At 37.2% G+C, this 14928-nt stretch overlaps 1 protein-coding gene across 2 annotated transcripts; it reads left to right on the forward strand.

The window, feature by feature from the left end:
• Positions 1 to 13: 13 nt before the first annotated feature.
• On the forward strand, positions 14 to 13913 carry TUBE1 (tubulin epsilon 1). Of its 2 annotated transcripts, XM_036414966.2 has the most exons (12): positions 14 to 162; positions 396 to 469; positions 1945 to 1997; positions 3253 to 3310; positions 4823 to 4938; positions 7353 to 7474; positions 9015 to 9202; positions 9408 to 9583; positions 10383 to 10523; positions 11960 to 12100; positions 12739 to 12913; positions 13218 to 13913. In XM_036414966.2, exons 1-12 carry the CDS (start codon positions 138 to 140, stop codon positions 13374 to 13376), a joined length of 1428 nt encoding a protein of 475 aa, XP_036270859.1. In that variant the 5' UTR covers positions 14 to 137; the 3' UTR covers positions 13377 to 13913. The 2 variants fall into 2 exon arrangements, with proteins under 2 accessions (XP_036270859.1, XP_045428936.1); XM_045572980.1 differs by lacking the exon at positions 396 to 469 and having other exon boundaries at positions 95 to 162.
• Positions 13914 to 14928: the final 1015 nt, after the last annotated feature.

The raw sequence follows: 14928 nt of genomic DNA on the forward strand, positions 1-14928 counted from the left end.
GCGTCGTCGCGACGGCAGCCACGGCAACGACGTGCGGAGGCGGCGTGACTTACGGCCGCCCCGCCCCTCGGTGGGCGGGGAATTTGAAAGCCGGAGCGGGCGCCGGAGGGCGCGGGGCCGGCCGGAGGCTTCGCGGGATGACCCAGTCGGTGGTCGTTCAGGGTGAGCTGCGCCGGGCGGGTGAGGGCCCGGGCGGCGCGGAGCCCAGCGGCCTTGGGAGCCGCCTGATGTCTGTCCTCTTTCCTTCCTCTCGCCTCCCGATGTCTGTCCTCTTTCCTCCCTCTCGCCGCCCGATGTCTGTCCTCTTTCCTTCCTCTCGCCGCCCGATGTCTGTCCTCTTTCCTCCCTCTCGCCGCCTAATGTCGGTCCTCTTTCCTCCCTCTCGCCGATCGCAGTGGGGCAGTGCGGAAACCAGATCGGCTGCTGCTTTTGGGATCTGGCGCTCAGGGAGCACGCAGCGGTTAACCAGGTACCGGCCGCACCCCTCTTCACATCCCCCCCAACCCCCCACCTCCTCTCCTGTCAACGAGGCTCCTCCAACAGAGAAGCAGGGTTTGCTCTATTGGGCTTTTATCTGACCGATATGCGTTATATGGGTTCTTATCCGGAAACAGCCAACTACAGAACTAATTGATATGTAAACATATATTGGCCTTAGATACATAACAGACTACAAAACCGAACACTGTGCCCTAATAATCAGGGTCTCATCTTTTATCAGGATTCTTGTGAAGACCAGTTAGGTTGTATGTAGGTCTGATGCCCAGATGTAGGTCTGCCTCCAGGGAGAGAGGTCTGGGCACTGGAGGGCTGTCTGGGCCCCTGGTGGAGGTCTGGGGTCAGGGGCTGGACCTCTGGGTCATGGAATGGTGGTCTGGACTACTGTGGATGTCTGGACTACGATAAAGGACTGGATACTGAATTCGAGGTCCAGCACCGGGATGACTTCCGGACCCTGACATGAAGGTCTAGGACTTGATGTAGGTCTGAGCCCAGGATATAGGTCTGGGTCCTGGGAGGATGGTTTGGGCCCTCAGGGGAGGTGTGGCTCCTGGGCTGGACCTGTGAGTTATGGACTGGTGGTCTGGACTGGGGATGAAGATCTAGCCCACTGATACAAGACTGGATTCTCCGTTTGGGTTCTGGACCCTGACGAGAAGGTATAGGACCCGGATGTAGGTCTGGGTCCTGGAGAGAGGTTGGGCACTGGAGGGCTCTCGGGGCCCCAGGTGAAGGTGTGGGTCAGGGACTGGACCCTGGGTCATGGAATGGTGGTCTGTACTACTGTGGATGTCTGGACTAGGATAAAGAACTAGATTCTGGGTTCGAGGTCTGGGCTCCTAATAGAGTAGGCCCTGGCATGAAGCTCTGGATCCTCGGAAGAGTGGTCGGGGTGCAAAAGGAGGTCTGGGCCCTGGAACCTCTAGGTTGTGGACTGGTGATGTGGGCTACAGATGGACATCTGGCCCCCTGGATCCTGGGTTCGAGGTCCGGGGCCGGGGATGACTTCCCAGCCCTGGTGTGAAGATCTAGGACTCAGATATAGGTGTGAGTCCTGGGAGGGTGGTCCGGACCCTGGAAGGAGATCTGAGCCGAAAGAGAGAGAGAGAGAGAGAATATAAAAGTGGTAACATGTTAAATTAATTATTCCTTGATTTAACCAGTCAGCTTTTAAAATGATCACCAAGAATTCAGAGAACACTCACTTGATCCTAGGGTCCTAGGGAACTTCACCATCCTTCCCCGGACTTAACTTCTAGATCTCAGGACATTTTGTCTTCTATGGATTGGAAGACGATCTAAGCATCCTGTGATAACTTGCTTTTTCTTTTCAGAGTCACCTACCAGCTATTACGGTATTGTGGGGTTATTAAATGGCAAGGACTTGCTTTGGGAAAGAGGCAAAACTTAAAGAAATGCTGTCAATATGTTCTTTCTTTTTAGAAAGGAATTTATGATGAGGCAATAAGCAGCTTCTTTAGAAACGTGGATACCAGGTAAGATGAGACGATGCATATCACAGGGTAATGATTACTCTTCCTGTTCTTCAAGGGACAGTGCAAACAGCTGATAACTGTAAATAACTTGTCTGGCTTTTTTTGTTTGTTTTCCTCATTAAAAGCTTGTTTCTCATAACATTACTATTCTCGTGTCACTCTTCCGAGCAGAACAATGGGTTTTCTCTTAAGCAACAAAAAGGACCATTAGTATACCTTTTCTAAACTTGACCTGTAAATATAGTTTCACTTAAAGGACTGCTAAAATTGTTCTTAGTGTATCATGTTAATGCGTCCAGTAATGGCTTATCTTTTGAAAGAGAAGTATATTGTGTACATTTCTGATATGTTATCTGTGGTCAGGAATATGCTCCACTAGTAGAATGTGCTGAGAGGGAAAGAGCAATTGTCAAATTACTTTGGTTTAGTCAGATCACCTTTTATCTGAAAGAGTAATTTGACATTCAAGGTTTATTCATAGCTTTTAATGTTAAATTATTAAGTTCATGCATTTTCAAAACACTTAAAGCCAAACTGGTGGGGTTGAGCTGAAAAAATATGTACATCATATCGGGTTTTAATCTAGTTCCGTGAAAATTCCAGTTTTAACTTGAATTAATTGGTTGGGTTTTGAGGCAGTTACCTCCTTCGTGATGAATTCCAGAGCATGACCCTCAGGCGAGCAAACCTGGAAACCTTGAGGACACGTTTAGAATGAGTCCAGTGCTGAACACTACAGACAGATACACCAAACTAAAAGTGGAAAGTCAGTGTGTTAATTGGCAGTAGAAACTATAACTTAAGACTAGTTAAGTAATGGAAGTTTTTTTAGTGGCCATGGCAACCAGGAGTAGTTCACTGTATTGCCCTCATAACTGGTGTCATTTACCTTCATTACATGGAAATATCTATCATGGACTAGATTCCCTCTTATCTGTAAACTAAACATCCTCTCCCCTAAATCCTATTAAAAGACTCAAATTTGCTGTTGTAATACTTCCTTTCAGATGCTTCTACTAAATTCCAACTCCCACCCCCTCTGTTCTTGGTGGCCAGTCCCTTCATTGAATGTCACATAGTTGAGACTCAGCCTGGGAGCTAGTCCCTCTGAATAAGGTGACTTCACATAGCTATACTGTCATCTCCTCTGGCCTATGAGTAGCTTTATTATATAAATGGAAGTTAACTTTATTACCTGATAGCACTAATAGCCATGAAAGATTTTTTTTTTTTTTTTTTTTTTTCCATCTTTCAGAGTGGCTGGTGATGGTGGCAGCATTCCCAAGGGGAAAATCTGTTCTTTAAAAGCACGGGTAAGTTATATACATTTGGATTTTTCTTTTTTTATAATTTTTTTAAAATATATTTTATTGATTTTACACAGAGAGGAACTGAGAGGGACAGAGAGTGAGAAACGTCGATGAGAGAGAAACATCGACCAGCTGCCTGCCTCCTGCACACCCCGCAATGGGGATGTGCCCGCAACCAAGGTACGTGCCCTTGACCGGAATCGAACCTGGGACCCTCCAGTCCGCAGGCCGACGCTCTGTCTACTGAGCCAAACTGGTTTTGGCTACATTTGGATTCTTAATACTATTTTAATTGCCAGTTTACAATAGCATAGTTAATTAACTACATAAATAATTGAATTCACAAATTGCAATTCCACTGGAGTCAGTACTCTATAAATATCAAACGTGACTTCTCCCTCAGTAAAATGGTAGAGCATATAATTTGGTGATTAAGAGTCAGTATTCTACACCCAGGCTATCCAGATTTGAATCTCAGCTCTACCACTTACTAGCTCAGTGATCATAGCCAAGTTAGGCAACTTTCCCAGGCCTCAGTTTCTTGGTGTATTGTGATGATTTAATGAGGTGTTATATATAAGCTCTTAGAACAGTGGCATATGTAGTACGTGCTTAACATGACATGATCACAAGCACTTAAAAACCCTTCTATGACACTGAATCAAAAAGTTAATAGCTTTATAGTGTACCCTAAGGTTATTTCACAATATTTTTTTCAGCTTTGCTCTATTTATTTAACTTTTTTCCTCTTTTTCCTCACTGTGGGAAATATGGGAACTAAAGCACGAGACAGCAGGAGTAGGGGATATATAATCCTACTGCCAACCTATCCCTGCTATATTTCCTTTGGCTATAAATTTTGCTACATTTCCTTCTAGTCTTCTCTGTTTCTCTTCATAACTAATTTTATGAGTTTTTTATTCTGGTTTTCTTAGTAATAGAGGTTATCTCCCCTGTCAGAAAAGTTTGTGGTAATGAATTAGATTGTGAGTTACTTAGGGAGAGAGCGTTGTCATCTTTGACATCTACCTAGTGCTTGGCTTTGCACATTATAGTAAATTTATACCTTGAATTGACAATTTCTGGCTGCGATTCACAAAGAGCAGTTTCGTTGTTCCTAGCACACAAATGCATTAATGCACCTTACATTGAAAATTTTTTTCTAGTAAGGTTACCTTCTAGACTTCTGAGATCTTGTTCTCAAGAAATTTACAGTCACATAAGCACACGAATAAAAAAATAGTTAAAACATCAGTTGAGAGGATTATTCAAAATTTTTTTCCTCCACTTGGTAATTTGGAATAGGGTAAGAGTTTAGAATCCATCTTTTATTGGATTTCACCTTTCAAGCAGAGTGAAATTATTTTTTAATTCTTATATCAGAGTCTACATAAAGATTCAAATAGAGATCTGATTAAGCTTAAATTACAAGAACAGGCAACTTTTAGCTCATAAGTTATTTTTCACTTACAGAGTGACAATAAAGAAAAATATGTTAATTCAATTTCTCCTCAGGCTGTCTTGATTGACATGGAGGAAGGGGTCGTCAATGAAATTCTGCAGGGACCTTTGAGAGATGTATTTGATAGCAAGCAGCTCATCACTGATATTTCTGGCTCAGGAAATAATTGGTGAGAATATGCCAACCATTAAAATGGAAATGTCTTCAGAAAAAAAAAGAGCAATCTTTTCTTCGTTCTAATAGGTCTTGCCTACATGAAATCAAAATAGAACATGCTCTAGGCCTAACTCTAGGCCTTTCCCTCATCATCTTTTCCTTGATAAATAATGGTGTTTCATACTTTTTGGAAATTATTCTTTCTCATCTTTTTAAAGAAAGACATGATTCATGAAAAATTGATTTACTAAATTCCTCATTGTAAATTGATTCTTGAATACTAAATAGTGACAAAAATTTTAAGTATTGTTATAAACTGCTCTCTTACATATGGTATTTGGTTCTATCAAGTTCTGCAATAGAATTGATACAGAGATTCAAGCCAGGCCACTGTTCCAGTATTCAAGTTCAGCCTAAGGCTCTGTTTGGCCCTTAAAGTACAATGGTTGCTTCTCCTTAATGGGAAAACAGCAGCTCTAACAACGATCATTTAATTATTTGCAAGTCTATTGTTTATTTTAAATATTTGCAGTCAGTCCCTCAGGTTCACGAAGTGTAGTGATGTATACTTTCACTAAAGCATGAATTTGAATCTTGTGTTTTGGGAGAGTCATTTTGAGAGAATCAGTCACTAAGTAAATACACCTGACTACCGGTTGCTGGGAAATCCTGTTCATAGTGAACTTGCAAATTTGGACAGGTAAAAAGGCTTACAGATCCTCATGAATATCAGTTTTTACTGTGTGTATTTCTTCTAGTAATAACGTGACCAATGTTTTTCTCATATTTTAAACAAAATAGCTTTAAACTTTTTGTCTTTCCAGTTGACTACATTCTGCTTTTTAAATATGTAAAATTCTCTGCAATTGGAGTTTACTTAAAATCTTGTTTTGTTGTAATTATACCTTAAGCAAAAATAAGAGAGGAACACCATAGTTTAACCTGTTAACCGAGTGGGACCTATAAATACATCAAACGTAAACAATATCAGGAACTGGTCCTTGAAATATATGTTGCGTCCCAAGAGGGACTGTATATATTTTTTGTAATCTTTTTTTTTTTTAAATATTTTATTGATTTTTTACAGAGAGGAAGGAAAGGGGAGGGATAGAGAGTTAGAAATATCGATGAGATGAGAGAGAAACATCGATCAGCTGCCTCTTGCACACCCCCCACTGGGGATGTGCCGGCAACCAAGGTACATGCCCTTGACCGGAATCAAACCCGAGACCTTTAGGTCCGAAGGCCAAGGCTCTATCCACTGAGCCAAACCGGTTTCGGCTATTTTTTGTAATCTTTATCATTGTTTGTAAAATTTATAATTTTTTAATTCGACGTGTCCATTTTCTTTTGTCGGTATTTTCTATTTTTTTTGTAACTTTGTATTTTCCTTTGTGCTTTATATATATAAATAAACGAAAATATATATATATTTCATTTATTTTCATTAAGTATAAATAAAAAAAATAATATGAAATTACGTCCTCCGGGCGTGACGTACTGACACGTCCTAGTGAAAGAGTACACGCCCGTTACAGGTTGATTAAAAAGGGAACTCCCCGGTTGACAGGTTAATTTCCATTGATAATGAGCTTTCTTATCAGGATATCTGAGGATTATAAATATATATTTACTAAATTTTCTACCTACTCTCATTGAGATACCATATTTATTGACTAGAGGCCCAGTGCACGGAATTTGTGCACAGGGGAGAGAGATGTGATCTTCAGCCCAGCCTTCACCCTCTCCAATCTGGAAACTGCTCACCTGTCTACATTCCTGATTGCCCCTAACCACTTATGCCTGCCAGCCTGATCACCCTCTAACCACTCCCCTGCTAACCTGATTGATACCTAACTGCTCCCCTGCCTACCCGATTGCTCCTAACTGCATTCCCTTGCTGGTCTGATTGTTCCCAACTGTCCTCACTGCTGTCTTGATCGCCACAACTGCCCTCCCCTGCAGGCCTTGTCATCCCTAACTGCCCTCCCCTGAACACCTGGTCCCCCCAACTACTCTCCCCTGCAGGTCCGGGTTCCCCCAACTGCCCTTCCCTGCAGGCCCGGTCGCCCCCAACTTCCCTCCTCTGCTGGCCTGGTCACTCCTAACTGCCCTCCCCTGCAGGCTTGATTGCCCCCAAATGCCCTCATTTGCAGGCCTGGTCCCTCCCAATTGCCCTCCCCTGCTGGCCATCTTGTGGTGGCCATCTGTGTCCACATGGGGACAGCCATCTTGTGTGTTGGAGTGATGGTCAATTTGCATATTACTCTTCTATTAGATAGGATATGAAACAGGAATAGGATTTCTTAATCTGGTAAAAATACTTCTTCAAGTTTTCTATAATTTCATTTAGATCAGAAATAAAAATCTTGTAATATCGATAATAAATGTAAGAAATGTTTTTTAATCTTTTTTTTTTTTTTCCAGGGCTGTAGGGCACAAAGTTTTTGGCAGTCTTTATCAAGAACAGATTTTAGAGAAACTCAGGAAGTCAGCAGAGCACTGTGATTGTTTGCAGTGTTTTTTTATAATACATTCCATGGGAGGAGGTAAAGTTATTCATTCATTTACCTGTAATAATGTGAAAATGCAACTGGGAATTTATTTGCAAACATGAGTTTTATTTTCAGTCCTATGCTTGATAAAGAGAGAACAATTAAGAGAGTGTGTGTTTATGAATGTATATACATAACAAGTTTTTATCTTAATGTTTATCAAAGTATTGCCATTAAAAAATTATTTTTTTTAAGAGTCATTAGGACAAAAAGAGTCTATAGAATGGAATCTGAAATTTTTTTCTTCTACCTTGAGTTTCTTCTACTACATTTCCAGTTACATTTTATTATATATGAGCTTTGGGGGAATGCTGACTTCTCCTAAGAGTTTACTTGTGCATTCCCTTATCCTAACTAAAGCTAAGTATTTCTGGCATGTTCACAGGTATGCTTGTAAAAGAATATCAGAATCCATTCTAGCCAGGTGGCTCGATTCCTGGTCAGGGCATATACCTAAGTTTCAGGTTCAATCCCTGTCTGGAAACATATGGGAGGCAACCAATCAATGATGTGTGCCTCTGTCTATCTGTCTTTCTCTTTCTCCCTCCTTGTCTTCCTCCACTCTTTCCACTCTATCCAAAATCAAACATATCCTTGGGTGAGGATAAAAATACCCATACACACACACACACACACACTATCAGAATCAATCCTTTCTCTAACCACCTTAACACCTTCATTTTGTTCAATAAGAAGTAAAAGAAATAATTTTAGTCAACTCCTCTAATACATTTCTCAAGTGGTAATCAATTACCTTGACCTACAATAAGTGGTTTGCATTGCTCTCCTTCCCCAGGAGAGTCTATCTTGCAAGTGAATTATTTTGCTTCCCTATTTATGAAATAGAAACAGATCATAATCTGCTAATTTCATTCTAGGATTATCCAAATTTTAAAAGAAAAATTTGCAGCGTTTTTTTTTTCTCCAATCTAAAATTAAGATTTTCTATTCAGTTTAAACATATCTATTCAGTAGGTTAAACATACCTATGATTTTTAAATTAAAGTCATAATTACTATGTAAACATGTCTATAGCACATCATTAAATTAAGAAACAAATTTTCTTTGTGATAGTATAATTAACATGTAAGTTAAAAAAACACAGTTTGATTTATAGTTCATTATGATACCTTCAAAATCTCAGAAGATTATAATTCACTGAAAATGACAAAAATAATTTAAATAATACTGAAGGTTAAAAATGAAGGTCTCCTTTTCCACATTCAATCACTAGTATCTCTCTTTATAGGTAATTAATTTGCCAATGTCATCCTTCCAGATATTTTATATGCCTCTTAAAAGTATGTTTGTGTAAAGGCCAGACATTGAATTCAGAACTTGAAGCCTCAATACCCATGTAGTATTATTCTCCTTATCTGAAATTAGATGAGTTAATATATAATCATAGGAATAAGTTTAAAAGTTCTTAAATATATTTCCACCAAAAAAGAAACACCATAGAATTCCAAGTTCCTCACATTTATATTCTTAATCATTTGTGTTATTTGTTTACTTTTTGAAATTTCATCCTCAGGAACAGGATCTGGACTTGGCACATTTCTTTTAAAAGTACTTGAAGATGAATTCCCAGAAGTATACAGATTTGTGACTTCAATTTATCCTTCTGGTGAGGATGATGTCATAACTTCACCTTACAATAGCATCTTAGCAATGAAGGAACTTAATGAGCACGCAGACTGTGTGTTGCCCATTGACAACCAAGTAAGAAACGACATTGTAATTTATGTACATATTGCATATGCAGTCATTCCTCTGTTATGCTTAGATGAAACATTCTTTACTTTTCAGCCTTTCCAACTAAGAGAAAAGTTTAATTTGCTTTCTTTCTCTTCTTTTTTTCCTGATAGAATGCTATGCATGTCCACTCTTCCTAGTAACTTCTCTCTCAATATTTTTCTCTTCAAAGTCCTTATTTGACATCATTAGCAAAATTGACCTTGTGGTGAATTCTGGAAAGTTGGGTACAGCTGTAAAGCCAAAGAGTCTGGTTACTTCAAGTGTGGGGGCTTTTAAACAGCGGCAGGAAAAGCCCTTTGATGCGATGAACAACATTGTGGCAAATTTGCTGCTCAACCTAACAAGGTAATCCTGTGGTGCTGTACCGAAGGACAGTTTCAAAACTTCAAAACTCGGCTGTACTTGGAAAAGCATTTTTTAGCTTTCTAAGTTGTCGAAGCTTCTTATGTTTTTACTTTATTTTGTCTAGTGATTTCAAGTCTTTGAGTGAAGAACCAGAATTTTAATTTCTATGGCTCCAAAGGAGCATTTCCCTAGGTATATTACATGGAATATTAATAGATGCTAAAATAATAAAAGTTTTTGTGGTAAATACATTTGAGAAACTCTTGTTCAGACAAAAGCAAACTTTTTTTTTGCTATATATAGAATGTTTTAATCTTTAAAACCAGCTGATCTATATATTCTCATTAGCTGATCTAAAATATTTCCTTGACTTTAATCTAAAAGATTGCTTTGTCCTTATTATATTCTAAAGCATAAAGCTTAAGCAAACACCTGAGTAATTTAGTAAAGATTACAGATAAATAAATATTAACTAACGTGTTTAACTCAATCTAAAGACTGTTTTAAGTAAGGTATTTTTATATACATATGTAATGAGCAACTGTAATAATAAGGTGTTGGTTATAGCTCAGATAAGCCAGAAATAAGAATTGCTATAGAGGTTGAGTTATATTTTAGTTATCTTTATACATCATATTCATGATACTGAACTTTGCTAATACAGGGGGAAAAGAGTATATATTCTCTACTGAAGAACAGGGTATTGAGAGAATTTAAGAAAATGCTTGTTAAGTAAATCAAGATACACTTAAAGTATATAAAATTAAACTTTTTTCTCATGCTTTAATATAATTTTTAGCTCTGCAAGATTTGAAGGATCCCTTAATATGGACCTTAATGAAATCAGCATGAATTTAGTACCTTTTCCTCAACTGCATTATCTTGTGTCAAGCCTAACACCTCTGTATACATTGGCAGATGTTAACATTCCTTCTCGAAGGTAAGCTGTAGTAACTTTATTCCACTGACTTGAGAATTTTAGTTACCTTTAAAAATATATTTTTAAGAGAAACATTTATATTAACTATTTCTTCCTGAGAAATATATAAAATATAGTTGATGGTGGCCATTTTTTGAATGCTTCTTTATTTAGAAATTATTGCTTTTTAAAATGTCAGTATTGCTCTAACCAGTAGATAGAGCAGTGTTTCCCAACCTTCTCTCATGATGAGAATCACCTGGTGGAGTTGTTAAAACACAGATTCCTGAATCCCAACTAAGAAGTGCTAAACTAGAATTTTTGAGAACATATAGGTAAAATTGCATACCTAACTTAGTGCTCTGTATATAAAATCTGTCTTAGAGCACTAGTTAAGTATACAATTTTACCTATATGTTCTCAAAAATTCTAGTTTAGCACTTCTTAGTTGGGATTCAGGAATCTGTGTTTTAACAACTCCACCAGGTGATTCTCATCATGAGAGAAGGTTGGGAAACACTGAGACAGAGCATCGGCCAGCGGACTCAAGGGTCCCAGGTTTGGTTCTTGTCAAGGTCATGTACTTTGGTTGCAGGCACATCCCCAGTAGAGGGTGTGCAGGAGGCAGCTGATCAATGATTATCTCACCATTGATGTTTCTATCTTTTTTCCTCTCCCTTTCTCTCTGAAATAATATATATATATATCGTATATATATATATATTTTTTTTCCATTCACTTAAAATTCTCCCTCTTCAGGAACACTACTACGGAGTTTCATGTTTTATAGGGGAGCCTAACATTGTCTTCGATAGTTTTCTCATGATTATTCCTGATTTATGTTAATTTTAAAGAGACAAAGTCATTTTCTCTTACTGTTGTAAGCTTTTAATTAGTTTTGATAGTTCTGGTACTATGCGAGTAGTACCTATATATATAAAAGCCAAGCGACTGGAATGACCAGAACAACTGGTTGCTATGATGCACACTGCAGCAGCCAACCGGCCTAATAGAGGCCTGGGTTGGCCCCTGACCCCAATCAGAGGTGGTGCCGGCCTGCCAACCTCCTGAAGCTGATTAGCCCCCATCTGGGTGGGCCGGCCAGACCCAACCTATGCATGAATTTGTGCACCGGGCCTCTAGTACTGAAATAAGTAATAATGACACAAGTTCCCAAAATCAGCATTTCATAGAGCTCACTAATGATATAGTTAACATTTGTAGAAACCTAAAACCACCAATATATTGTAGAAGCTTTTTATTTAAAAAAACAAACAAACAACATTTTATGTTATTTCCTCTGTGCTCATATTCTGTAAAAGACTGCTTTGAGAAAATTATAGCAGAGACTTATTTGCATGTAAAGTTTTACCTACAGATGACTGTCTTTTCATTTTATAGTTATACATAGAAGAAAGATGTAATATTTTGTGTAACAGTGACTCTTATTGTTCTAGATTGGATCAAATGTTTTCAGATGCTTTTAGCAAAGATCACCAGCTAATTCAGGCCGACCCCAAACACAGTCTCTACCTTGCCTGTGCCCTCATGGTTAGAGGAAATGTCCAGATTTCAGATCTTCGCAGAAATATTGAAAGGTTGGTTTTGTATTTTTTCAGAATACGTTGTTATGTGTACTGCTGTGACAGTGTAGCATAATAATTAGGATAGTCTCTCCAAGCTCTAGCCATTTAAGTAAAGCATGACCTTGAGCAAACTGCTTAGCCTCTCTGAGCCTTATTTTCCTCAAATGAAGAATAAGAATAACAATTGTACAAAATTATTTTTAAGTACCAAGTGATATATTTCCTGAGTGTTCAAAAAATTTAACTATTGTTACTGTGTTTATTACTACCACTACTACCACTACACTGCTTCTAAGTTTGTTTTGCTATTTATTCTCAGTCTATCTTTCAGAAAATTGCTCTGTTGAATTACAAAGTAAAGAAATTTATAATACTTCTATTTATCTTCATCCCCAGATTTCTACTGTTCTTCATTCCTAGATTTCTAAGGAATGTTTTTCTAGCTTTATGAATCGCCACACAACTTATGTCCTCCTACTAAATGTTTCTTAGTTCACGGTCAGACTGTACCACAATACTGCTAATAGTAAAAAATAGATAACTTACATTATAAACTAATGATACCATCAGTAATGCAGTAATGTTTACCTAATGTGAGCTGCTGTAATACAACAAACATTTAATTCTTACCTTGAGTCTTTGTATCTCAGATTAAAACCTTCTCTACAGTTTGTCTCCTGGAATCAAGAAGGCTGGAAGACCAGCCTGTGCTCAGTTCCTCCTGTGGGCCATTCCCATTCATTATTAGCTTTAGCAAATAACACATGTGTGAAGCCTACCTTCATGGAACTGAGAGAGAGATTCATGAGGCTCTACAAGAAAAAGGTAATTATTGGCACATTTTTATAATTATGTGTGTTTATTTTGGGTATTTGTGATGTATTCTCAAGAATTGTACTATTACAAATCAGGGTGATTCTGTCTCCTATATTTATTGCACTGATTATAACTGAAGATAGAGGCTAACTAAGACCATCTAAATGAGAAATCTCATGAATTTATAGTTCTCATTTCTCTTGTAAATCTGAGTGAACTATCATTTTCATATAGAATGTTTACATTATAGGATAGTTATATTATCACATTTCCTGAAAATAGTCAACATTATTCGTTTTTTTTTAATTTATAGGCTCATCTTCACCACTACCTGCAAATTGAAGGGATGGAGGAAAGCTGTTTCTCAGAAGCGGTGTCGTCTTTATCAGCTCTCATCCAGGAATACAGCCAACTGGATGCCACAAAAAGCATGCCCATGGAAGACTTACCCAGACTGAGAGTCGCTGTGTAAAACAGACCCAAAAATGCTTTTTCTTTTCCTTTAATCTTACCTTGCTTTTTCAGAACTTTTGTAATTCAGAAAGCCCAGTTTTTGTTTTTCCTATTAGGGAGTATTTTTGTCTGCAAGAGTAGTTCTGTTTAATCACCATTGATAATGCCAGTGTGTGAAATTAGTAAGTGCTAGTACCTTAACTTCAGACATTGTCCTCAGAAAAATATTTTTCTCTTTCCCAAAATATTTTCTTTTTTATAGTTTTCCTATTAGGGAGTATTTTTGTCTGCAAGAGTAGTTCTGTTTAATCACCATTGATAAGGCCAGTGTGTGAAATTAGTAAGTGCTAGTACCTTAACTTCAGACATTGTCCTCAGAAAATTCCCTTTTTCTAAAATTGAGAGAATGCAGTCCTTTAGTATTTTACTTTATTTATACTCATAATTAGGTATTTATACAATAAGAATCATGTCTTAGTTACAAATCTTATACAGATATATTTTTATATTTATTTATAATTTATGTTTTCTATTCTGTTCAAATTCTAATAATTTTTTAAAAATAAGTACAGGCAGTTGAAACCACAATATAAATATTTCTGTGTAACATCCACTAACCTCAGGGAAAGATTTTATGACATCTGTTGAGTTTTGGTTTCTTCTTTGGATAACCTTGTTTGCACTCAAAAGAGTCAGAGTTTACATTTATTTTAACATCTATTTGTATTAAATTCTTTTTAAATATAATGCTTTTTTATCAAACTAGCTGATTTTGAAATAATAAATGTCCATCTTTTTTAACAGTGCCACTTGTTATCATTGTTTTGCTTGTCAATGTACAAACATTACAAAGCTTGTCTTCTTTCAAACTTTATAGTAAATGGCCATCATAGTCTAGAGAAAGTATTCCAGTTACTATCATTTCCAGTTGAAATATTTAACATTTATTTATCTTTAATCACAATTCATATTTCAAAGCCATATGGGGATTTATCATTTCAGAAAGTAATGTTGAGGAATAAATTATTTTCAAGCCAAAATAATTTTTTGTGTGCTTTCTTTAGTGTTACATTTTTAAAATTCCTTTCATTTTCAAAGTAAGGATACTGTTTTTGGTCTTTATCTTGGAAATTTTGTTTTTTATAGTATTTGGTATAAAAACTTTATTACATTTGTCAACAGTAGGCAATGAAATTCCATTTTTCTCTTTCCCAAAGAAATCTTAATAAACTGATATTCAGAATAGTGCAGTGGAAATTATAAATTTTTTTATAGTTTAACTTTACTCCTATTTAAGAAAATCTAGAATCTTGCTTACCATCTGAGTGGAACCTAGGCTACACTGTTGAAGTGCAGGTAAAGTTTTAAATTTTTAATAAGTATTTTACACATCTTCAACAAAGTATTCCAGGTTATTTTATAGAATGAAATATTTTCTTTTAAACTGTAGTTTTTCCATTATATATGGAAAGTGTAGGTGGAACAAAGTATCTGTGTATTCTATAATTATGAGATACATTTTAAAGTAAGTTCAATTTTAAGACTTTCAAATTCTACATATCTTTGTAGCA

The sequence above is a fragment of the Pipistrellus kuhlii genome, unplaced genomic scaffold (genome assembly GCF_014108245.1).
Source record: "Pipistrellus kuhlii isolate mPipKuh1 unplaced genomic scaffold, mPipKuh1.p scaffold_m20_p_5, whole genome shotgun sequence".
NCBI classification, from domain to species: domain Eukaryota; kingdom Metazoa; phylum Chordata; class Mammalia; order Chiroptera; family Vespertilionidae; genus Pipistrellus; species Pipistrellus kuhlii.